At 39.6% G+C, this 27,091-nt stretch overlaps 1 protein-coding gene across 1 annotated transcript in view; it reads left to right on the forward strand.

The window, feature by feature from the left end:
* The window catches only part of DHRSX (dehydrogenase/reductase X-linked), a gene marked incomplete at its 5' end in the record, with an annotated part of 255,108 nt that overhangs the window by 139,606 nt on the left and 88,411 nt on the right, over window positions 1-27,091 (forward strand). The window contains one exon of the mRNA XM_019529386.1: window positions 13,822-13,923. Within this exon, the coding sequence (XP_019384931.1) occupies window positions 13,822-13,923 (102 nt within the window). The remainder of the gene's footprint in view (window positions 1-13,821; window positions 13,924-27,091) is intronic.

Raw genomic sequence — 27,091 nt, forward strand, 5'->3', positions numbered from 1 at the left:
AGATAATTGTTTTAAACCAAGGTACACGTATGATGAAAAGTACAATGGTGAAAAAATATATGTTTATTTTCTCCTTGTCCTGTCTTATGATTGAGTTACATAAGAAACCTAGGACAAGTCTGGGAAAATGAGACCTCTTTTGATTTTATATCCTGTACATGGAATTAAGATTGTATAAAAAACAACTTCCTACACTATTTAATGTATTATCTACAGTTTATTAACAAAGAGCCCAAAGCTTCTTCCCGTGTTAGATTCTTGTTTCTAATATGGCTATGCTTGTGAAACTATTACTAATATCAGCAACCAAAGGGGAAAAAAATGAATGTATAAAGTAGTGTCTTAGCATTTTTTTTCCTTGAATAGGAAGCACGTTTAGATAATTTAAAGGAAAAACAGTTTTTGTGCCTCTTATCAATGTTAGATAAGTAACAGAAAGGTTTCATGTTCTGTATGTCCCTTCAGATATTCCTGCCCAGAATTATGAAATGTCTTACTCCTCTTAATCGGGTCTTTCTTTTAATTCAAAATTCATAATAATTTTTCATCTTTGATGTATTACAAAGTGAAGCTGCTGTCAACTTGTCTCTGTGCACTCAGAAAGTATAGAATTGAATATAAGTGGTGATGCAGAGCTGTATTACAAGAATAGTTGTATACAAATGAGGGTGCTTTTTACTGTGGCATTGGGAGGATAAATGAGTAGCATAATGATGGGTGAGCGAGCAAGCTGCAACCCCCAGGCACTGCCTAAGTTGGGGGTGGAGTACTAGTATGGAAGTAGGGGGGTACCTCAGCCTCCCATCCCCCATATCTCTTCCCTCTACACCATCAGCATCTTTGCAGCTACTCTGGCTCCAGCAGCCAGGAGCGTAGAGAAGGAGCAGTGGCCATTGGTGTACTGCTGCTGCGGGAGATGGCACATCTCCCCTGTGACCACTGGTCACTGCTGCTGTGCCATCACCACTGCTGTGTCCTTCTCATTGCAGCAGGGAAGGAGCAGGGTGTGGAGGGATACAGTACTGATTGGACACAGTACTGGCCAGTTATGCCTCTAGGATAAAGTTACAAAGTTTGGAAAATAGATAAATGTTCATGTTGTTCCCAGGCAGTGCAGTCATTAGAAAAGCTTTCTTCATATAATATAATGATTTTCTTATCTTAAAAATGAACGTCCTCTGGCAACTGTTATTTATTTGCAAGAACCATAAGCAGAATTGACTACAAGACTACATATCAGGAGTGACTTTCTGTAATGCTTCACACTTTTTTTACTCCTTTGGCATCTAAAGAGAAATCTCTGTACAGCACACTGTACAAGATTTGTTTGGGGGGACCCTGAATACAAATATTAAGGTTAACTCTCAAATATAACCCACCTAGTGAAATCCATGGTGGTGGTTCTTCTAAATGTGCAACGGTAATGCACATAGGAAAGTAATTTTATTTAAAGCAAATCAGCAGCACAAGATAAAATTTTGATGGACTACATGCCTACAATAAGCCTTACCTGATTCACCTTTCAGTAAAGCCTTTCCCTCTCCATAGTCATTTCTAGGGCAAAAGAGGACAGTGGTAACAGTGGTTAGCTATACCTGTTCCAGACTATTGCTGAGTAGTATGTGGGCTCTGTAACATCACTTATTTCAGCACTGGATAATCCAAAAACCACATTGACCTTCTCTGGAGCTCCCTTCTTTCACCCCCACTACCTTTTTAAGAACATCTTCTTCTCCTTGTCTGTCCAAAACTGAATACTTGTGACAAGGTTGAACTCTTCTGTTTGTATATCAAGAAAAATACAAGTAACCTTTTCCATTTATAAAATTCTAATGCTCACTTTGGGAGAAAAGTGGGATGAGGGGGAAGACTTGCACAGGAAAATAAGGAAGATAGCTAAGCCTCAACTTCGTTAAACTGGTTTCAGTGAAGATTAGACACTTCGCTGGACTTCAGAAAATGGGGTTTTTGATTTGAGAAGTTCATATACGTTTACAAACTACATGCTGTTTTTATAGAAGTGAAACATTTTGTAAGTATAGAATTCCTGAAGAGGGCTAGTTTTCAAAGTGTTCACTTTTCATAATATGCTGTGAAGTTTTTGTTGCCATCTAACTTAGACACCTTATTTCTTGTCTAGCTGTCGTTTATGCATGTATCTGTACACTTAAAAAGATGATCTTTAGTTTTCTCTTGCTTTGTAGCCCCAATGGACTTGGAATTAGGAACTCTAACACTGGAAAAACTGAAAGAAATGATATTAGATGTGATTTTTCTATGTATAAGGGTAATGCATACCTGATGTGATTAAGTTTAGCTCCATTGATTCAGTGGAACTACACCAATTTATTCCTGAGGAGTTAGCCCTGTGTCTGAATACTGCAGACTGTAGGATTCTAGTGGCTATGAAGTATATTTGTATTGTGTTATTAGTCTGCTTTGATGATTTTATCATCTTTAATGGTGTGTATTTTGGGATGAATGCTGACTTTTTTTTTGCATATTCAACTGCTCAAAGGGTAAAGATAAGCTGTGGTTTTCCTATAGTTTTATAGAAGTATTAGAACATTGGTGGACAAACCTGTTACCGATTTAGGTGTTTGATAAGAAGGAATACATTGGATATCTTAAATTTATAATACCTATTTCTGTTAAGTTGTGTACTTTGTTGGACTGCCCAGTAGCCATGAGAACAAGCTCACAAGATTATTGGAAAAGCATGGTTTCTTTTATAGCAATTTTTCTGTGCATCAATTGCAAATAAATTCTGCCTTCAGGGTACACACAATACTTTATGGAGAGGATTTATAGGAAGGGAATATAACACTTATGTCCCACATGAGCCCTATTTTGATGTCTTACATAAGACGGTAATGATGCATATAATAGCTCTTGTGCTGGCCCTCTGCACAGTCATGAATTTGTCATGGCAGAATTGGGCAGGATGGATCTACAGGTTGCTAACTTTTCTAACAACAAACCTCCACATTCAGTACTCAAAAATGCATTCACCAGCGATGCGCAGAAATGTAAGAGGAAGGAAATGTGTACCGATCCCTTTCTCTCTCTTTATTTGTTTCTTTGTTTGTTTTTTGCTTTCACTGCTTTTTATCTCTCCTTCTCTGTTAGCATGAGATTCTCCTATGACAGAGTGCCCATCGTGTCCAGCAACGTTTCCTTTATGCCACTCCAACAATGCCTATAGGGCTAAATCTAGGGTAGGGATCCGACTTGAAATTTCTGTTATGATTATGAAGGGAACGTCATAAATATTAATCATTAAGGTGCAGTCTTCTCAAGCCTTCAAAAAGATGGCTCAAATGCCTCTATTGCCATACATAAGGCACTGCTAGTTTTCAGTTTGCCTCTCTTCAGAATCCCGGACAGCTGTGAAACGTATCATTTTCAGTCTAATGCATCAGCAAGGTCAAAAGCATATATCAAAGATATTCAGGTGGGAGGTAGTCTCAAAAGCAGGCTGGGAATGAGGTCAAAATATGGGAAAGGGGTGGGAATCCCCACAGCTATGAGGTTGATAGTATAACTTCCTCTATTTCTCACAGCAGAGAGGGATCTAAGTGATAGACATAGTTGGCCACTAGCAGGCTTTTGAATAGATTTGGAGGGAGGGAAATTGTGACTACTTTCTGGCAGCCAGAAGAATGAATGTCAAATATAGCTGTTATGATATAGGCCCAAAGCAGGGACTTAAACATACCATGTCTTTTTCATAGGCAGCTGAAACCTCCCTTTCACCATGGGGTTACTTCTGAGGTTACTGGTATTACCACTTCATCTATTTGGTATATGATATCTGATATAGATATTCAGATCATATCCTCTTTTTTTTTCAAATATCTATCTATCTATCTACCTATCTATCTATATCTGATATCTGACATATATTTGAAGAAAGAGAGGCTATGATCTGAATATATATATGTTTGATTAATTTATTAATACTGTACCTCCAATATATAAATTCGGATGGAGAAAAATTTGAAAATAAAACTTAATTTGTAATATAAGTAGATCAAAGGTCAGTCATGCTCATATAGTTCTTGACTTTTATATGAACCACTTCCTTTTGGCATCACTATTCTGTGTTGGATGTTTTGGAAAGGTCACAGATCTGGAGACTCTGTTATAATGATGTACTATGTTGAGAATGAGTGGAGAGTTACTAGTGTTGAAAATAGCACTCATGTTCTGGAATTTGCTTATTTTGATTAGTATAGAAGAAAGATGTGGTAGAACTGATTTATTTGATAGCCAAGAAGCTCAATGGATTATGCAATTCAGTTCTCCTGTGGCCTATTTTTTTAAACATTATTATACCCACTATTCTGAAGAAACTGGGATTTCCCCCCAAACTGCTGAACATCATTCACTCAAGGTATGAAGGTAGCTGTGGTGTATGAAAACAAAGACTCAAACGCCTTTGCCAGCAATGACAATGTGAAACAGAGGTGTGTCTTAGCCTCTGTGTTTTTTGTCTTTTACTTTTTATTCCTGCATCTTTAGCATTCAAGGACAGCAATCATGACATTTATCTTCAAACCAGATTAAATGGAGGCTTGTTCAGCATTGCAAGGTTAAGAGCAAAAACCAAAGGGAAAGAACTAGTTTTGAGAGGTTTCCTGTTGGTGGATGATGTGGCCTTGGTTGCCCACAGTGAATCTTCCCTGCAGAATCTCCTGGGCAGGTTTTCTGAGTAATGCAAGAGCTTCAGGATGGCAGGTAGTCTCAAGAAGACTGATCATGTACTAAGGGGTGGAAAAACCAATACCTGACATCATTCTGGAGGATAAATCTTTTGGCATCGTTGACAGCTTTTGCTACTTGGGTTCTACAGTCAGCAAGAACCTCGACCTTCAGACTAAACTGACTAACTGAATCAGAAAAGCAGCTAAGAAGTTTGGTCTATTATAGAAATGTGCATAGAATAATAGCGAACTATCAGCTAAGGGGCTCCCCCATGCACTCCCCGGCAGACCCAGAAGTGGACTGGAACTACTTCCAGTCCACTTCCAGGTTCACAGCCAAGCATGTGGGGGGTCCCCCTTGCACTCCTGTAGGATGCTCCATCCACCCAAGTATCGCAGCATTCATGAGCCACACTTAGTACCTTGAGGTATGTAGAAAAACATTTAAAGCTGTGTCTATGGCTGAATCACTGATTCTCTGAATCAGCATTGAATCTTCAGATTCAAATTTGGCTGAATCAAATCAGGGACAGTGATCCGAATCAACAAATCTAATCACTATCTCCAATTTGGGCCAAATCTGAATCCGAATTGAATATGGCCCATTTCACACACCCCTACACTACGATCCAGAGGATTAATGGTTGCCTGCTACACATCACAGCAAGTTAAATTTGGGGAGGTAAAACCTGGCAAGTCAAATGTCACTTTTTAAAGACAATTTCCTGCCCATTGCTGGTTAATGAAAGTGATTCCCACAAATTTAAATCCAGAAAAGTGTTCCCTCCCACCTTTGTTTTAATACAATAGGTCAAGGATGTATGTGGAAGAATTGGTAGTTTGACTTATTTTTTTTTAATTGCTCTTTTTAACAGACAACTACCGGTTCTTAAACAGGGTTAAGTATGAACATTTATTTGTTTATTTGTATATTAAACAACCAACACAAAACTTGGATTTGCTTGTACCTTAAAACATGAGAATAAACCTTTATCCTAACGTCTACCTGGCTACCCACAACAACACAACACAGATTCTCCCCTATCCTGGCTGGGGAGGTTCGAGAAGTAGGAGGAGGGTGGCATTGGCAGCAGGTCTTCTTGAATTTGCAGAGTTCTCCAAATTTCCCTTCAGTCTATGCCCAGTATTTATAGATGGCTGGCTTTAATGTTCTAATAAATGACCTCTAGTTGGTTCTATTTAAATGTTTTTGTTTCACTGAAACTTTTGGAGCTGGACTGAAACCAGATCTTTTGTAGACTTGGGAGGCGTCAATTATTTGGGATTTATATCCTTGGGAAAGAGGGAGAGTTTAGAATAGAACAGAATAAATACTGTCATGTCGGTTGTACATAGTCACTGTCAAACAATTTTTATGTCAGACAAAGCATCAACAGTGATAACAATATCAAATAAATACACGCTTTTGTATGTGACTAAGCATATAATTAAAACTACCTACCCTTTTCTGAATAATACACAATTTATAGATAATTATTAATTTTCTGAGAATTGAGTTAAGAGTTCTCGAATTACAGCAAAATGATAGTAGAATCTTTTTTTCATGCTGTGTGAGTATTTTAGCTAGGACTTGACAAAGGAATAATTGCTTTACTTTGATTGAAAATATTTTTTTGTTAAGAATGACAGACATACCCACACAGTGGAAAGAAATACAGGCACATCTGTCATTGTAGATGCAAATATCTTTGAAGGAAAGATTAGTAGAAGGAACCAGTGAATAAGATCATAGTTAGAAACAATGATGTTTCAGGATTATTGGCTTCAGGTGTTTGCATTTCTAGATTCCAGTTTCCATGTTTTTATTCTCTTATTTTCTTTTAAACATTTTAAAGAAACACAGCAGAGCAAAAGGCCAAGTAGTTTTATAGACTAGTAGTTTTATAGTGCTAGTAAAACCCAAAGGAAAATTACTGTTGTTCACAATAAATAAGGACAAGAATGATCTGAGGTCTAATAGATGAGTAAACGAGAAAGGTTAGAAATAATTTTTGACTAAATATCAATATGGGCATATATATGCTGTAATTTGGGAAGGTACTGACTTTGTTTGCATTCCTTTACTACTAATATTTGCTTTCTTTCCCTAGATCTACTATATGTAGAAAACTTTGCTCGCTGTGGTTTCTGTTTATTTAGTCATGTAGCAAGGGTCCGTTTCTAGTTAATCTTTCAGTCCTTTGCTTTGTCTTGGCTGCTAAATTTTGGGTTTGATGACAGAGTATTAAAAATCTGTTTAGTTGATAAATTTGTACGTGCTTTAAATAAGATGGTGATATTCTTTAGTTTCTAAATATGTAATTCTTAATTCACTATTCAGACTAAAAACACAAAATGGAGAAGAAAAGAGCTGGTTTCTATTTTCAGCTCTCCCAACTGATCCAGTGCATGAGCTTGGGGAAATCACACAGGACTGTTTTCTGACATACTTGTTCATCTGAAATAGCCCCTTATTCTGCCAGTAGTTCCATTCATATGATGAAGTGTGTTGTATTACGGCCTCTAATCTGTCTGCCATATAAGGAAAATTAAAAATAAGATTCCTCTACCTTGCCCAAAGTCTTGTGAGGATTAGTTCATTATTTTTTTCGAAGTATGTACATTTCTTCAGATTTAATGACTTTAAAATGAGGAAAAAAATCACTATATTCCAAATTCCAGTATTCTGTTTTTTCCCAAAAATGATCTTCAAGAAAATAAAAACAATTATAATAATAGTCATTTTTGTTCTTGTTAATATTCAGGAGCAACTGTATTGTGGTAATATCCCATTGCACTAGACACAACCTTTTCTCTGAAGACTTTACAGTCTAAGAGAAGAGAGAACAGGTGGATTCAACAAACTGTTGGGTATCCACGGAAAGACTGAAACAATACTGATTGTCAGGAAGAGCGCTGTTTTTGGCACATGAACTGTATAAGCCACTTGTCTAATTGGTTTTGAGAGAGGCACCTTGCTATGTTAGTCTGAAGTTCATCAGAAGGCAGGGTATATATATGCACCTTTATAGTTGGTTTTTGACATTGTAGCATGTTAGTGTCTGCATCCTGCACAGTGGCTCAAAACAATAATGGTGGTAAAAATCATCATCGTGATGGGCAAGGGTGATGGTGATGCACACATGAGCTCACGGACATGTGGGAGCACAGTGTAGATAGTGTGACAGGAATGTGTACAGTGAAATTGTAATGAACTATTTTGGTCTGAGTGAGCCATAGCAGCCATTGGACAGGTTGGTAGCAGCATTGTGATATATATTTTTGCAAAAAAAAAAGTCTACTTCACCTTATGCATCCCAAATCCCTTGTGCTTATTGCTATGGCATATCAAAAGGGGGTTACTCATCTGTTCATGTCTCCTATTTTGAAGACAACCATTCTTTTCCTAATTCTGTTCTGTTGCAGGAAATGAGCTGATTGAATCTGTTGTAGTGTTATTGCTCTGAAATTATATGTTGATGCTTTTATTTGCTCACATAAAGCAAAGATCTTGCTGGTAGCCAACACTTGTCAGAATTATGACAGTGCATTAGTTTCTAAGCAGTAAGATCTGAGAGGTTACAGCATTGCTTATGCAGCTTTATACAGCATGAAGGCCAAAGAAGGAATTACATTATCCATCTGCAGTGTGCAATAATAATCCCCTAGATATGTACTGCCTGTTGTGTCTCACCACCAGTTCCATATACGGTATGTTGGTAAAATTAAAGAAGACGGCGAGACCTGAATGTATATAGACATTATTGACATCAGTACTGACCTCAATGACAGCTTTTGTTCATGTTGCAAGGGGTTCAAATTAGAATATATCTGACACATATATTTTAACAGCAAGCAAATTACTCATTCTAAAGGTCACTGATAATTTGCATAAATTCACCAAGACAACTTCAGTGCAATAATGTTTTCTATGGCCAAAATAAACAAAGGTTATTACAAGGATGTACTTTTATTATGTACAACTAGAGGAAATATTCTCCTTGAGATTTGCATACCTACAATAATAACATTTATTATTTAAACTTCCATACTTCCAATGAGCTTCCAGTCAGGGCTCATGGCTTAACCACTATGCACTCAGTGCAGACAACCAGTAGAGACGTCAGAACCTATGTTACGGTATCATAAAACCTTTGGCTGAAATGAGCAACTTGTGGGTGGAGAGGGGAGAAAGAGGCAGGCCAAGATGAGGGAAAGGTGTGTTTGTTAGTCATTTCTAATAGCATTGGTAAGGACTGTTTTGTCTTAAACTAGACAAGGGAAGAAAGACCACATACTTTACAGAGAATCATTTAAGTCCTGTTTCTTTGTTTTAATTAAAACTTACAAAAAGCATATGTGAAAGCTCTATGGCTCTTTAGAAGCTGCCTGTTAGGAAGGAAGGATCCTGAGCTTGTTGCATATGGGGTAACAGAAGAGGCAATGTACATGTGTTCAGTGGTACAGTATGAAGTGGAAGGTAGGCCTATTGAAAGTCTCTAGGTAAAGGCCAGAGGGAAAAGAATCAGGGAGGATGTCATAGTGAGCATCTGCTACAGGCCTCCAAACCATGAGGAAGAGGTGGATGAGGCCTTCCTTAAACAGTTGATGGACATTTCCAGATCTCGGGGCTTAGTTCTCATGGGGGGGTGGGCTTCAATTATCAGGATATCTGCTGAGAGGAAAACACAGAAGTGCACAAGCAGCTCAGCAAATTCTTGGAGTGTGTTGGGAAAAACTTTTTGATACAGATGGTAGAGAGGCCAACTAGGGGGGAAAGCTCTTCACAACTTAACAATCACAAGGAAGAAGGAATTGATTGAGAATGTGAAGACGGAAGGTAACTTGGGTGACAGTGACCACAAAATGGTAGAGTTCAAGATCCTAAGCAGAAGAAGGAAGGAGAGTGGCAGGATAAGGATGCTGGACATTAGGAAAGCATAATTTAACAAATATAAGAAACTGGTAGGTTGGATCCCCTCATAGGCAAGTCCTGAGAGGAAAAGGAGTCCAGGAATGTGTCTACATGAGGTGTTTACTGCAGAGCTGCCTAATTTAGCTCTTCAGTAAACACCTTGGCCTCTATACGTGCAGCCCTATTAGCCCACAGGAAACTAATAAACTCTACTTCAGGTTAGTACTTGTAAATACAAGTACAATCTGGCTACAGAGTTTTTTCATGCGGAGCAATGCACGTGCAGATGCACAGGTAGATGCTGCTCGCTGGCTAGCCCCATACTGAAGCATTTTCGTGCCCAGTACAGCATGTTGAGACAGGCAGAAGCAGCCCTGGGGTGGCAGGCTGAGCCCCAGGGTCCCCTGCCAGCCAGAGCTGTTCTGATCCAGTTCAACTTGCTGTGGTCCTGGATGGATCTTCAAACGGTGCACCTGGGAGCAATAAACTCAAGTGTGATATGTATCAGAGTTTATTGCTGTGCATTAATAGCTTGTGTAGACACGCCTCAGAAAAGCTAGCTGTACTTTAAGAGGATCATCTTAGGGTGCAGGAGCAAATTATCCCTATACAATGTGAGGATGAGGTAAATGGAAGGCATATGTAATGGGAAGATAGCCTTGCTAGACTGGAGACCAGCTTGGTTTCAGCTTGTCATAGTTCTAGGGAAGAGTGTAACATTATAGCACATCCATGCAAAAATAAAATTAGGAAGGCCAAGACATGATTTGAGATGCAGCTGACAAGGGACAAAAAAGGCAGTAAAAAGGGAGTCTACAAATATGTCAAAATTAAAAGGAAGACCAGAGAAACTAAGTTCCTTACTGAATTGAGAACGCAGTCTAGTTATAGATGATTCAGAGAAGAGTACATGCCCGTTTTACTTTCATTTTCACAAATAGGGGCAGCTACCAGATGATGAATGGAATTGGTGGCAAAGATAGGGAAGAGAGATACAAACAGCCTAGAGTAGGGGTGTCAAATTATCTGGCCTCATGGGCCATATGACTAGCATGTGTCCAGTCTGCCAACTGGATTGAACCCACCAACCAGCCTTGCGTGCTAGATTCAGCACATGTTCTAAAGTGGATGCCATGTGCAGCCCAGTCCTGCTCCGGCCACTCCGGGGCTGCAGGGCCATGGTGCATACAGAGGTCCCTCTGCTACTCTGGGGCTACACTGCATGTGGTGCCCACCCTAGGACTTTGGGGCCATGCTGCATGTGGCAGGTGCTCTAGGTCTCAGTTGCCCACACTAGCCATTGGCTGCTGTGGGACTGTGCTACACACATTGCTGTTCTCGGGCTGTGGGGCCATGCTGTGTGCGACAGCCATTCCAGGATGGAGCCAAGGTGTGCTGGGCAGGCACCACATGAAGTGTGGCCAGAGTGCCTTCTGCATGTGGTGTGCAGGCCATTCAGCAGGGCCCACATGCTGCTTGTGGGTCACTTTCAAGACCAATGGGCAGCACAGGCTTGGATGACAAGGCTCTGGCCAGATCTGTGACATCCCTGGTCTAGAATAATGGCACAAGAGGTTAAAGAATACTTGGAGAAGCTAGATGCTTTAAAATCAGCAGAGCTGGATGAGATGCAACCTAGAGTACTGAAGAAAATGGCTGAGTGTAACCTAGAGTAATTTCAGAGCCATTGGCTCTTGGAGAACTCATAGAAGTTGGGCGAGGTTCCAAATGACTGGAAAAGGGCAAATATAGTGCCTACCTTTAAGCAAGAAAGGAAATAGGATCTGGGGATCTGCAAACCAGACAGCCTGACCTTGATGCCTGGAAAAATCATGGAGAGTAGGTCCTCAAGGAATCCATTGTGAATGAGGATCAAACGGCATGGATTCACCAAGAGCAAATCATTCCTGACTGACCTGATTTTCTTCTGTGATAAGGTGGCAGGCTCTGTGGATGAGGGGAGAGCAGTGAATTTTAGCAAGACACTATTTCTCACCAAGTTCTCATAAAAAAGCTCAGGAAATAGAGACTGTATGAAAATACTACAAGGTGGATATATAACTGTTTAGATCATTGTGCTCAACAGGTACTCATAAATGACTCAATGTCTAGTTGGGAGGAGGTATCAGGTGCAATTCTCCTGGGGTCTGTCCTGGTTCCAGTATTGTTCAATATCTTCATTAATGATTTGGATGATGGGATTGAGTGTACCCTTAGCAAATTTGTAGATGACACCAGGTTAGGTGAAATTACAGGTACTCTAGAGAGTGGGGGTAGGATCCATAATCACCTGAGTAGACTGAAGAAATTGTATGTAGTCAATCAGATGAGATTCAGTAAGGACAAGTTCAAAGTCCTGCATTTGGGATGGAATGATTGCATGCACAAATCCAAACTGGGGAATGATTGGTTAGGCTGCACTATTGCAGAGGAGACTTGTATTCCAGTAGATCATAAGCTGATTATGAGTCAACAGTGTGTTCTTGTTTGAAAGTAAGCCAACAGCATCCTGGGTTGTATTACCGGGAGTGTAATTTCCTAATCAAGGGAATTGATTCTTTCATTTTATTCAGCACTGGTGAGGCATTACTTGCAGTTCTGTGTCCTGTTTTGGGCCTCACACTTCAAGAAGGATGTGGACAGTTTGGAAGAGTCCAGCACAGAGTGACAAAAATGATCAGGGCCTGGAAGACACAATTGTGAGGAAAGACTGAAATAGGGTTATTTAGCCTGCAAAAGAAGACTGGGGGGAGATTTGAGAAGTCTTCAAAAGCTGAAGGGCAATTATTGAGAAGATGGACGTGGGCTTTTTTCTGTGGTCATAAGGGACAGGACTAGAAGCAATTGGAAATTTAGGTTGGAGTTTAGGAGGAACTTTCTGACTATAAGGGTGGTCAAGCATTGATTGGAACAGTCTACTAGAGAAGTTGTGGAATCTCCACCCCTGGAAACTTTGAAGAGCAAGTTAGACACTTAGCTGAGATGGTTTAGTTGGGGATGATTCTGCCTCAAAGAAGTGGATTTGACTAGATGACCTTATGAAGTCCCTTCTAGCTCTACTTTTCTATAATTCTGTACCTCATTGTATACCTGAAATGTTCACATTTTAACAACTGATTATTTAAATGTTGGTGTAGGGGGGTATGAGTGTGTGTTTTTCACAATGCAATCCCTTATCTTGTTTTCCATACAATGTTCAAGAGAATTCAGCCTGGAATTTGAATAGTTGGGGGGGGGGGGGAATTATTTTAATTAAACCATTTTAAGGCTCTTGGGGAGGCATTATTGTGGTTTTCATTGTGTGTTAATTTTGTAACAGTTAGCTTCTATGTCTGACTAATATGTTGAATAGCAGATGGTTTTGCTGAAGATTCAACAACTTTTCAATTCATATTTGCTATGAGATCTCAAACCTGATCCAAGATCTTCAACAGATAAGTTAGCAAGTCCATGGAAGACCATACTTGTCATTCCTATTATTTATGAAGAGAGAGAGCAACAACAGCAACAAAAAGTTAGAGGAGGAAGAAGATAAAAGGAAAGAAAAGAAAACAACCCTTGAAGAATCTTTACAGGTTTCCCTTGCTTTATGTGGGGTTCTGTCTGTGTGAATTCGCTATTATGTGATGACCCTTTTTATACCAAAAATTAATTGCATCAGAGGTAAATTCACTCTTAAGCGATCAGTGTGATGGAAGCCCGCAGTTAGCTGCTTTGTGTGGTGCACAGTCAAAGTGACTCACACCAGAATACGGTCTCTTGTGTGGATCTGTGCTTCTTGCTCATCATCTGTGGCGTGTTTCTGTAGTTGCCATCCCCATTATGATCGTTGCCATCCCCATTATGCCCTGTGCTTGTGTGTACGGTCTGCTGTTGGTGAGTACCAAAACTGTCTTGTAAAAGTGGTAGAAATGGGTTTTGGGGTCAGTACAGGTGTGGTCTTGGAATGTATCCTTATTTGTTACATTGTAAAGTGGGTTCCCTTTATGCAAATTTGAGTTATGTGCCATTTTCCAGGACTGCAAGTACAGCATAAAGCAAGGAAAACCTGTATATATCAAAGTGAACTTAAGGATGGTCCAACTTGTTAACAATCTTTTTGTCAGTAAAAGAGAATTGAAGATTTGGGGTCATACTGGGTAAATTATTTTACTGTAGCTGACTTCACTAGATTTTTTTTTTCTCTTGTTTTTTTTTCAGTGGAGTTTATACACTGTGATTTGGCTTCTATGAAGTCCATACAGCAATTTGTACAACAGTTTAGAGTAAAGAATTGTCCACTCCATGTCCTGGTGAATAATGGTGAGTTCATTTTCTTCTGCCCTTATAAAGATTAGAAGCTTTTAACTTTAACATGTTATTTTTCCCCAATGCTTCACATTTTAGATGAAACATTTAAAACTGTTGACAGCAGATGATTGTTAACCACTACAGTACAATCTAAGAGACATGATTACTTACTATCTCAGTGTGAATATCTCAGTATTGCCAATTCTTGTGATATTTTCCTATTTTCCATGGAGAAACCTAAAGGTTAAAAAAGAAAAATCAGAAAGCAAATAAAAAAACCCCATAATATTTGCTAGCTCTCAAAAAAGTTCTCATGATTATTGGAGACTGAAGATTTTGAATCATTAGGATTGGGATACTTTTCCAATAAAATAACTTTTTCATACATATTTAACCCGGGTGGGGTGGGAAAAGGGGGCTGGAAACAATGTAAATCTGTTTGGGGCCACACTTCCCAAACACTCTCTACTTCTTTCCTCTCACACACTCTATACTTCTTTCCTCTCAACTCTTTGCATGGATCTTTCCTCAATAAAAAGACAAGGCAGAATAGAAGAAATGGAAAGGGGCCCTTTTCCTCCATGTTAGACACTTGTCCTATACTGATGATGGACACATAATTTCACCTGCTTCAATTAAAAGAGTTGCTATATACATGTATAAATGTGTTACTTGAGCTGTTGATAATAAAAGCAAATTATCACTCACTCAGTATTAAATTATTACTAAATTATCACTCGGTCTCAGTGAAACCTCAAGGAATTAGGCCAAAAGCTATATAATTATACAATTGAGCAGGAACATTATAAATAATAAGAAACACTTCATGAAGATTTTCAGCATTATTATCTTCATTTTGCAGAAGTGTAAACTGATTCATATAGAGGCAAAATAACGTAGGCTTACTCAGCAGGCTACTGGCTTTGTTGAGAATAGTACTCAGATTGCTTGAGAATTACTCCAAGACTCTGTCTGCTAGGCCAAACTCATATATGAAATGGATTGTAAAGCAACAATGAAGGCAGAGAGGAAGCAAACATAATCTTGCAAACACACTGCTGATCATAGCACTTAAAATCCTGAGCAGTCTTATTACTATTTTACTTTATTTCCACTGAGTTTGTTCAGCCAGGACCACTGTACTTGGTAATATGTTCACAGGATCAAGGTCTAAATATGGCTTTTGAGAACGTGATAGTGAGCATCTCATTTTTAAAGCGGTGACATTTATGCTGGTTAACTCTGTGGGAAACAAAGATTTCTTTTTTATTATAGGAACGCCAAATATCTTAAAATATATATTCGTCATAGACATAAGTGGTTTTGGTATCTTACTTTATATTATTATAAAGAGACTTGAAATTTCAAACTACTTCCAAATTATTCTGCCATCCACTTGTAAAGCATTAATAGCGTAGGCATTAAATCACTGGTGTGCCAGTACTGGCAATCTTGTCTGTAAATGTTAAAGGCTTACAGTAGCAAAGTGTGACCTAATCACAACCTGCTCACTGAATCTGACTGCTAAATTGTATGGCTGCAAGAAGTACGTTAGGGAGCTAGCAGGTGCCAACCCCGGATACCAGAAATAGAGCTAACCATTGAAAGACCATACAAATAATACAGAAGCACCATGCTTATCTAGTCTGGTAACATCATTGACAATGACATCATTGAGATCCTGTCAACTTATTTAGCCAGAAACACAGTCATGTTTAACCAGCAGGCAAAAATTTTGCTCTTGCTGATCCACTAACATTAGCTACAAGTACTGGGCAGTCACTGGCAACTTCAATTGCGACAATATTCTTTGAGGTCATGGATAGCAACCAAAATGAATGGCAAAAATCAACACCTCAGCCTAATACAAAGCAACCAAATTCCTTCAACAGAGGATGAAGATACAACGCAGACCTCATGATCTTTAACACTAAATTAGTGAGATCATGTAGAAAAATTCCCACACTTTCAACATTGTTTCTTTTGCTTGAAGATAAATGCAGTTGTAGCCCTGAAAATGATGCCATTTTATCACCATTTCAGCTTCAAAAAGGAGGGCTGGCAGGGCTTTGCAGAAGATTATGATGCAGTAATTGAGCAGATGGAACCTCTGAGTAAATATGCCTGGTTCACAAATGCTGTATGAATATTGCTCAAGGCTGTAGAATTAAATATATACTCAGCCTGACTCCAAAAATTGTGGACCTGCATGAACACACAATCAGGAATTTGAATTTAGATCTTTTTTGTGGAGGATACCACTGCTCTAAGAGAAGAACTGATGTCCTCCTTGATGGTGGAATGCCAAAAACCTTGGCAGATACTGTCTGAAAACATTTATGACATTTAATAGCAGGAAGACATGGGCTGCAGTATGCACATGTGCAGAGATTCAAGAAAGCAAGGAATATTACAACACTGCAACAAACCAAGAGGTTCACCTCTTGTCTTGAAAAGAATAGACAACCAACATGCCTTTTACCATTACCGATAATGTTATCCTAATCCCATGTCCACCAAACCATTCATAATGGCACACCTTAAGATAGCTATCAATTAACTGAAGTAAAACAGCAACTTTTGATGTCATTCAGAAGAAACAGTTAAAATATTTTGGATTGAAAATTGGAACTAGTTAATCATACAGATATTATATCAACTAATGTTCACAAGATTAAAAAATGCTGGTGGTAAGTATGCTTCAATAATGTCAGATCGAACTGGAGAACAAGAATTTTTTGACTTGTCTCACTTTTCTCCTATACACATAAGCTCTTTGAAAGCTTCATAGTGTACCATATTGCAATAACATGTGATGAGATTCTAATTGAAGAGCAGGCAAGATTTCATACAGAGAAATCATGCATAAGCCAGCTGCTCAATTTTATACGACATATTGAAGATGGTTTCAAAAAAGATTTGATCATAGGAGCTGTATTTTGTAGACCTCTCGGCAGCATGCTACACTATCAGTCACCAGTTCCTCACCAAATTATTGCAGATGAATAAAGATATGCATCTCAGTTAACTCATTTGAACTTCACTTGAGAACAAATGGTTCTTTTTAGAATCAGATAGAAAGCAAAATTGCTGGCATCAACAGCATAATGATCTCCCACAAAACTGTTTAATACCTACATGCCAACAATCGGCCAATTCACCGAAGTACCAAAAATGTCATATACGCAGACAACTTCTGTGTGACAGCTCAAAGCGAGTGTTTTACCTGATAACAAACTTAGCAACTTTATTAAGATGCTACAAGGAAAACCAACTGTAAACTGGTCCCAACTAAGACTATGCCCTCCCCCTGTGGAATGTGAGGACATTAAGAATGAAATAACAGAAGAGTGGCCCACTTCTCAGACCTAGTTCATCTTGATGTGATTTTTGCCATACATGGTACATTTCAAGAAGATCAAGGTAAAAGTGAACTTACAATGTAATATCATCTGGAAGTTGGCTAACTCTCTTTGGCGAGCCAGAACATTAACACTCAGGTTAGCCATACTGGCCTTTTGCTGTTTGTCAGTGAACAGTGTGTGTCCAGCATTGGAGAAATTTGCAAATGCAAAAAAGTTCATGTTGAGTGAATGTTGTCAAAGCATCGCCAACTACTTCAGACTAACCAACGTAAAGAATCTTTACCTATTGACTGGCATTGCATCCTGAAAAGAGGATGCAATGCCAATCAATTATTAGAAAGAGTGGCCAGTCATGTACAATGGATCTTTCAGACCCATAGCATCCTCTATGTTATCACAAGCCTGTTGCTAAGTGAGTTAAACTGTGAAAGTTCTTTATTACCTCCATGGAACTTTGCAGTTCATCTCCAAAGAGCACATGGCCTATGCTTAAACATGGATTGCAAGTGATACCAGCAGGTACTAAGATTGAACTGCAAGCCACAGAAATTCTCACAGATAGTTAGATAATGCCCTAACTGACTTTCCACGGGGGTCAGTTTCTGTAAAGTAAACATCAAGAAATGGGATTACCTGAACAATGCCTAGAATGTTAATCGTGCCTGTGGCAGAGACACATCACCTCAACTAATTCTGTATTGGCTGTTAGAAGCGACATGCACAACTGATGAGTTAAGCCACTGGTGATGCGTAGGAGGTGCACACGGGTGCACATGCACTCACTGAGCATGGTGGTGCACCCCCTGCGAAAAGGCACCACTGACACTGTCAGTGGCACCTGCGGGTGATCATTGCTCACCACCCCCCCCCCCACTGCCAGCACTGCTCTGGTGACTGTTGACACTGCCAACGGCATCTGCGGATGGTCACCGACCACTCGCCGACAGTGCTGCAGCTGCCTGCGGGAGCTCCCCACTGGCCACCACCATGCTCCCACCGCTGACAGTGCTGCCACCACCTACAGGAGCTCACCGTGCTCCCCCGGCCTCCAGGGGCATATGACATTCATGAGTTAAGCACTGTTACTTAACACATGAGAGCCTGTGTCTACAAAAAATCATAATTGATCTATTTCAGAGCAATGAATACAAATAAATGTCATATTTACTCAAATACAAGATGAGGTTCCCCCCCTCCCCCAATCAGCATGGGGCAAAAAACCCTCACCTTACAGTCACTTATAAGAAAACCTCATTATACACACTATAATGTGTGTATTCATTAATGTGCTGCTAAAAGCAGCATGTGCATAGTAATGGAAACTAATTATGAAGTTGATTAAATGCAGCCAATACTAAAGTGTTACTATAAAACACATGGGCCATATTGGGCAAACATACTGGTGAGAACCTACTATAACAATAAGTTCGTGCTACCCATCTGAACAACATAAAGGACAATGCCTTTGTGCTCAGTCCCTCTCAGCGCTGATTCTTTTTCAGGTGACGGTAAGTCACTACATTGCATACATTTCAATTTTGTTTTCACCCCCACAGCTGAGCTGCGACTTTCTTTCCCATTTTCAGTTATTCCTGTTTTTTCATCAGTGTTAAATGTCTGGCAAATATAATCAAAAGAGGCCCCAAACAGTTCATCCTGAAGTCCTCTATCTCCCCACTCTCTCAGCCTGTCGCATATGAATGGCATGGCCCTACCCTCCATGAAGTGAAGGCACACCAGATTGTCCTGAGCCTCATCTGCATAGACATTTTTGAAGGATCCCAGGACTTGTGGCAACAACACCTGGTTCCAGTCATGAGTGGGAAGCTAATTACCGCATGGATTTTCTATGGAGGATATCTGGAATACACAAACATACTGAGCAGTGGAGTCAGCATGGCTTGAAATGCTGTTGACTCTGCTGGGATTCAGCCTAATGAACTGTATGGTAAATTGTAAGCCTTTTGTCTTTGGACTAATATGCTGCCTAGTTTGTACTCTATATAAGGAGGTACAAAAGTGCTACTTAAAAGTGCAAAAATTTGCTGCAGTTTGAAAAAAGGTAAAATGTATCAATTCTGGATGAACTAAGTCTATGTGTGCCCATAGTAACTTGCCTATACAAAAAATACTACAAACATATTTTATTTCAAAGTCAGTGTTTTCAAATTTGTCTCACTTCCATGTGCTCAGGGAGAGCAGGGTCTGCAGAAGGGAGGAAGGGGCCACAGGATGGCGAAGTTGGGAGGGGGAATCGGGTTGAGGGCAGGTGGGCTACCTGACCCGCCCCCAGATTGATTTTTCCCTGCTATAGCATTCACAGAGGGAAAAATTCAAAGCAAACCTTCAATAATTAGATTCCATACTTAGAAAATTATAACAAATTTACAATTTTTCCATATATAGAATCTAATTATTGGGGGTCATTTTATATTCAGGGTTGTCTTATATTCAGGTAAATACAGTAAATAAAAAGCCTTCAAGTAAACATTCTCTGCACAAGTCTGCATGTTCATGATCCACATGTTTTGCTTAACTCATGATCTTTCAATTGCCAAGATAAATTTGGTGTTTTAAGAAAATCTATTCAGAAGCTGTAATGATATGGATGGCTTAACTTTGCCTTTACTAAAGCGATAGCAGACTTGCAAAAATAATCATCATCAGAGCTGGTCTAAAAGCTCCTGTATTGTAATTAGGTAGCCCCTGACAATCACATGGCAAATCACCAGGCCTCCTTTTCTAAAAACTGTTTCCTTTTCTGTTCAGTGTCTGTTGAAACTCTTGTAAACAATTCAGAGTTTTAGGTTTGGTGTTATTTTTATAGTAAAATGCTAAATGTGTTGGATGAAAAGGGAAAGTCAGAACAGATTACAGCACAGTAACAGTCTGATCCAAAGGCTTTTGAAAGACTTCCATTGACTTTGACCTTGTATGAGTGTTTAATGCATAATTAGGCACATGTCGCCATTTATAGTGATAGGGAGCTCCCTCCCTTTTTTCCTTTCCATGCCTGTCTTCATTGAATGGTTTCCTTAGGCCAGGCAATGTGATTTGTTCTATGCTTAGAGCACATTAGTTACTGATAGATTTTAAGGCTGTAAAGTCCTTAGCCTTTTATGGCAAAGGGATAATTATGAACAGGGATCCTGGTTTTCTCTGGTTAAAAAAAAATCCCAATTTTTGGATTTAAAATAGTAACTCCAAATCTACATTTTTCCATGATTAAAATGAAACACCACTAATATACACACACATATGTGTGTATGTGTGTGTATTAGTGGTGTTTCATTTTAACCAACTGGGGATTTGGGGTTACTTTTTTAAATTAAACATTGGGAATTTTTTTTTAATCAGAGAAAACTAGGATCCCTGGTTATGAGCCTAGGGTTTGGTTGCATTCAGTCACTGCTGTCTCCTCCCCTCCATCCCCCTTTCCATCTCCAGTGTTCAGTCAGGAAAATTTAAGTCATTAGAACAAGGACTTAATTAAATTTGGGCTGCTCTTGATAGCATGTGGTGTTATGAGATGTGTATTGCCTGTTTTTCTTAAAGTATTTTATTCTTAAAAGTAAAATAATATGCATTGATATTAGGTGTTTTGTGAAAAATGAAATTCTAATGGTACAGTCCCTTATCTAGAGATACTATGCTAATGTATTTCTCTAAAGTAACATAATTCATTAGGGCACATTTCCCTAGATGTTTCTTACAAATCAAAACATTCTAGGATCTATATAATCAAAGACTTATCAGCTAAAATAAAGGGCTCGGTCTTGCTGTTCATTCATGTATAGATTTCTTATTGGATATATGGATAAGGCCCTTTGGAGTTAATGAAAATTCTCCCTCTGAGTTCTGTATGAGGGGTTGTGGATGCTTAGAGCATGGTTTGGATTAGAATATAAATGACTTTAATAGAATTTTCTACTCAGTGTGTGTTGAGGTTCCTGAATTCTATGATCAAGGGTCTTATCTTGTTTCATATTTAATGCAAAAAAATGTGTTTCACAGGATTACTAATGTATTAGTTCTTTTTCTCAGATTACCGTGTTGTTTTACTTGCTTCAAATTGGGTGTGTCTACACGTGTTCCTGTGGCAGTGTTGTTATTGCACCGTGATTTAGTGCTTTCTTTTGGAAGTACTAAATCACAGTGCAGTAACAGTCCGTACTGCACTGTACATGTAGGACATGGTTATTTTTAGCAACTACTTTGCCATAGCAGTGTGCTATGCTGGGGGAGCCTGTTGCTAAGGCTAAGTAGTTGCTGGTTACATGTAGATGCCCATGGACACTACATCACCCTAGCTTGTTGCTAAGCCAACATATCATCGCGTGTAGACACACCCATCAAATATGAACTAAATATACAGAGGGGTGTGTGTGTAGGTATGTATATATTTTAGGGGTGCACCAATAGAGATTTTGGGGGCTGATACCAATAGCTGATTTTTAAGGAAACATATCAGCCAATACCGATTGGATTTCCAATACAGCTGTGTGCAGCTGGTAAGTCTGTTGTGGTAAATAGGGATCGGGGAGGGAAGCAGCTTAGTGGGGCAGATCAACACCCGCCCCCCCCGTGAGGGATGGAGTGGGGCAGGGGCAGGGGCAGGGGCTGGGTCAAACTCTGCCCAGTCAAGGTGGGGTGGGCATGGGATGGAGCTGTGTCTTGTCCGGGGGACTTCTGTTGCTACGTGCACCTGTGTCTGTACGGGGCAGCTCTTCTTGGTGGGGTCTGGGCTTGGGGGAGGTGGGTGATGGCAGTGCTGGAAGGGGCCTAGAGGGGGGTGCTGTAGCCACCTCAAATTTTTCCATAGCCCCCTATAACCTTCCTTCCCAGCACCACCGCCATTCACCCAGTGCAGCCCTGGGTCTTCCCAACACATGGGTGGAGGTGGGAGTTGAGCTGAGGCTGTGCTGGGCAGGCAGTCATGGTACAAGGAGGAGGGACTATGGGGGGCTATGGCAAAATTTGGGGTGGCTGTAGCCCCCTCCCAGGACCGCTGTTTCCCACCCCAAGCCCAGCCCCAGCTCCAGCACGCAGTTGCAGCCTACCCACCCTGCCCTGGGTGGCACACCCCACCATGGCACCCGGATGAGCTGTGGCTCCATCCCAAGCCCTGCCTCAACCCAGCTGGGCAGCACCTATTCCAACTCCTGCCCCACTCCCTCTCTGAACATGGGGGGGTGTTGATCTGTCCCCCCACACACCTCCCCTTACCCCCTCCCCTTCCACTACAACCAGCTCTACATGGTTCTTCAAGCTTCCAGGCTGTGCTCCTCACTGCCTTCATGCTGTGCTGCAGCTGCGTACACGCACAGGAATTTATTGGCCAAATTATCAGCCACATCGGGCCGATTTCTGACACAGCCAATTTTCTTTATATCGGTGCTGATCTGATATTGAACCAATGTATTGGTGCATCTCTAAAATATATCCCATTCCAATTTACATGTAAACGTACAGTATATTTTGTGTTTCATAATGGTGACCCCAATAATAGACCCATCCTTTCAGAGTACATTCTGGCAAGTTGTAGGACCGTAAACAATAATGAAAAAAGTTAAATGTGTATTAAAACAATATTTAATATGGGAAATTTTAATTTAATTGCTGTGTTGGGTAAAACAGTCTAGACTACCAGTCAGTGATGTCCTAGCAGAGACGGGATTTGACAGCACCTCCCTCTGCATCAGTGACATCTTCCACAGGCTGGGGCAGTGGGGAGAGAAGGGCCAATTGGGCTTGTACACAGGGTGCAATCTTAACAGTTATGCCTCTGCTACCTATGTTATTTTGGAGCAAAGTAGGAACTTAGAGTACTGAGCAGTTGAGTAATTTTGATAAGATGTCTGCCATCCATAACTCGGGGATCTATTCAGAACTTTATGTAAAGCGTTGAGCCTGGGAGTTTCAAAGATGCTGAGAGGTAGATGTCTAAGTTCCATTGAAAATCAGTGGAATATGGATATTTAACTACCCCTTTAGGCTGTTTTGAAAATCCAGGGCCAAACATATAGTATTTAAAATTGGAGTAATTTAAGAGGCAATTCCATGTCCCCCCTTCCTCACTTAAGGGGGAATCTGAGTATTATCATACAAAAAAGTGTTTGAAAACATGTATGATTTCATCTGGCAAACAAAGGTCAACTCTTTCTTTTGTATGCTTTTTACTTTGCTTCCAGGCACCTTTCTTCCATTCCACACTGTGCATGTTCAGCCACTGGTTTTCAAACTGAATAAAAATCAAAACATGTCTTAAAAATGCAAATGTGGTCCCCTTTATGCACAAGCCCTACTATAAGAAAAAAGCCTAACTAAAAATCATCATAATGGAGTTTTGTAATAAGTTGATAAAATCTTGGTTAACCACATGTGTATATTACATGGGGGAAATTTATCATTTAGGTCTTGCAAGTAATTATTTCATGTTGACACCATAATCTTTTTGGATTATAAGAACTTTTTGGGACAAGGACTATATCTTAATATGTCTGAAAATAACTTGCTTTATTAATGGCACTGCAGCAATGAAAATAATAAATTAAGAATAGTAGTATGTAGTTCAAATGCAGAAAAAAAAATCCTGCCATGTGCTATGGTTACAAAAAGGGCCTGACAGTTAGGCTGTTTAGTATAAGTATTTACAGGAGTGGTTTGCTGGTATTATTTTCCACTAGATTTTTTTTCAACCTAAATAGTCAGTTGTCTTCTTGTATGCTGAATATGCTTTTAAGTACATTTTAAACATATCTGCTTTATTCTTCTGCTAGGCTGAATGGTTTCACAGACCAGGAAGCTTAATGGTTAAGTCCCCAAACCAGTATTTATTACAGAGTATACAGATACTTGCATCACCAAATATTTGTAGGACTACAGAGTGTCAGACTTAGTGACAGTGAAAAGCCGGTTTATATTTAGGCTTCTCTAATGATCATCAGTTTTTTTTAAAAGAGGAGCTCTCCCATTTAGTTATCTAAATTATAAGAATGTCTATATTCAGTACAGCATACATGCTCAGAAGGTTACATTAGTCTGAGAAGATACCTGATCTGTGTCTGAAAGTGAGCATTGTGAAAACTGCAATTTGGTTGTGCTCAGTAGAGCTCTCTCAGATTTTTAGCAGATGAAATCCTTTGTTTTTCAATTGGACTGAGCATGTTCTAGCTCAGGACTGAGCAAATCTCCCCTGCAGGGTGGACTGATTTAAATCACCAAGAGAAAACCCTGATTTACATCATTGATTTAAATCAAGTTTCCCAGTGGTACATTACATATTTCTTAAACAATGATGCAAATCTGATCACTAAAACATGTTCATTTACAACTCAATACAGTGTTTTACAACATCTGTCCTTAAACATTTTTTTTAAATTTTCAAATGTTATTAAGTCTAACAGGCAAGTCATCACAACACTAAACGTACGCTGTCTTTAAAAATTCTACAATTAGATCTCATTCCCACTCCCACTGTAATTTTTATTCATAGACTGAAACAGAAGTACAAGTTTTCCTGCTTTTTCAACTCCCAGTCGAGTTAGCTTAGCTTTGAGTGAATAATACCCAACGATGAAAATATTCTCTCTGTGCCTGCAGAGGAAGCTACTGCTGTAAAAAGTTGGCTTAGCAACTGAAGGAACTCTGTTTCCAGGTGCCTGGCTAATGATTTCCACCAGTTCAGGGGAGTGGCTTTGTTCAAAACATCATCAGTAAACATGCGCTGTTTAAATGGTTCCCCTCCAGCCCTGCAATTTATTATGACTGGCATAACTGAGGAGTGACTTTGAGATGCCCATGCCATGGCAGCATCATCTGCTTCATAAGTTAGGCATTTACTTTATCTGGGGTTGAGACTGGTTACAAGAAAATGAAGTGTAGTTAGTGCTTGATCCATTTACTACTTTATTGCCTGCAGTTTACCTTTCTGGTTAGGTATTTCTTTTTTCAATGTCTCTTGAAGCGCCTTCCAAATTTTGACAGCTGTCCCAGCTGCCTGTGGGGGGTTTAGATTGAGAGTGTGGTCAGGGGTAGAAAGGTAAGAAAGATTTATTGACTTAAGAAAAGCACAACTACACGTAGTAACAAGACAAATGATGACAGACAAAAGCAATTCGCGTCGGCAACTTATCGGCAGTCCTTCTGATGCCTGATACACAGCAAGCTTCTCTTTTCACAAAGTTCGGTGAGGTCAGGCATTCCCAAACAATGCTGTTTTGAGGGGTGCCGGGAAGGACCCTGGAATGCAGTTCTTGGGCTCCTCAAGGTCCACAGGTCCACTGATTCAGGCAACAGCTAACTAATCCTTTTCACAGAGCTGCATCTTCCTTTTGAATGGTTTCCAAATATTTTAGCTAATTTATAGCTTCTGAAGGACACTGATAACGTATGACCACTTAGATTCTTTTTTTTAACTGTTCTTAGACTGACCAATAGCAGTACAAGCCTTGCATTCCTTTGATAAGGTAATTTTAACTGCGCCACAGGGCCTTACTACTTCTAGGCTTTGCTAAATTTACTAGGCCTTACTTTATACCGGGCTTACTACATCTTAAACTATAATTAGGCTTTTAGCAGCAACTTATAGCTTAATATCTAAACAAATACAGAAAAACATTTGGTCTAATTTTCATAGAGCCTTCAGCAAGCACTTCTATCACATAGACATATTTTTCAGCTGCCACAACACCATCAGCAATGCAGCAACATTTTCTCTGAAGTTTGTTTTAGGCTATGGATATAGGCTTCAGTATATTGAGCATATCCTCTACATTCCTCTTTAATCCAATGTTAGATACTTTGGATGAGATACTTCCATCTATTTTATCACAGTTTTCTTCACAAATGTTTATGAGAATAGGCCGGTTCTTAATAAATTGTTCAAAACAATCAACCACCGAACTCAATCGAACATTGTGAGGGAGAATTAGTTTGGATCCTCCTGCTCTCTTCAGTGAAGCTGAAGGAAAATGGTTGTTACGGAAGTATTTTGCGACTTCAACAACATTTTCTTTTATTCCTGGAGAAGTACTTAAGTCTTTGGCTAAAAGATTCATTAAATGGGCACTGCAGCCACATGTTATTAAGGAGCATCCTTCTGTTTCTTCTTCTAAGTATCTTCTCATTTTTGCCATGTTTGCAGCATTGTCGGTGACAAAACTGCGCACGTGACAGTTGAATTTTTGTTCACATTTTATTACAGCTTTCACTGCCATAGATATAGCTATATCCCTTAAGCTGTCCTTTAAATATGTCATTCATATATATATGTTTTGAACAGAAGTAGCTCATTTTAAATATAACTTTCTTGAATTCAGGATTTATTTTTTTTTTGGTTTTTGAAGCTTTTAGAAATAACATTTTATAGTATCATGAAGTATTTATAAAATGCTTTATTTATAGTACTTCTAGTGAAGCTTTTGCTCATGCAAGTGAAGGACTACTAGGAACGGTTAGTAACAACCATTAAAAGATGCTTTGAGTCTGACCTGCATCATGTATTACTCCAGTCTTAAACCTCCTATTTATGCCTTGTGCATCATGAGATAAGACCAACACAGTCATCACCCTATTAATATAGCATAATAGGCCTTTTTACTTACTCTTCCCTTAGCCTTAGACCACTGGTGCTCAAACTTTTGTTCTTGGGGCTAGAGGAGTAACATGGGGCCAGTCTGCAGGCTGGATTCAGGCCTGCACTGCCTCTGCCTGGCCCCACACATCCTGATTAGGGTCCTACATGCAGGAATCAGGCCTGGTGACTCCACCCAGATCAGGCCCTGGAGCCTCACACCTCCTCTGCCGGTCTCTCA

This window comes from Crocodylus porosus, unplaced genomic scaffold (assembly GCF_001723895.1).
Source record: "Crocodylus porosus isolate Cpor-Errol unplaced genomic scaffold, CroPor_comp1, whole genome shotgun sequence".
In the NCBI taxonomy this organism is placed as follows: Eukaryota; Metazoa; Chordata; order Crocodylia; family Crocodylidae; genus Crocodylus; species Crocodylus porosus.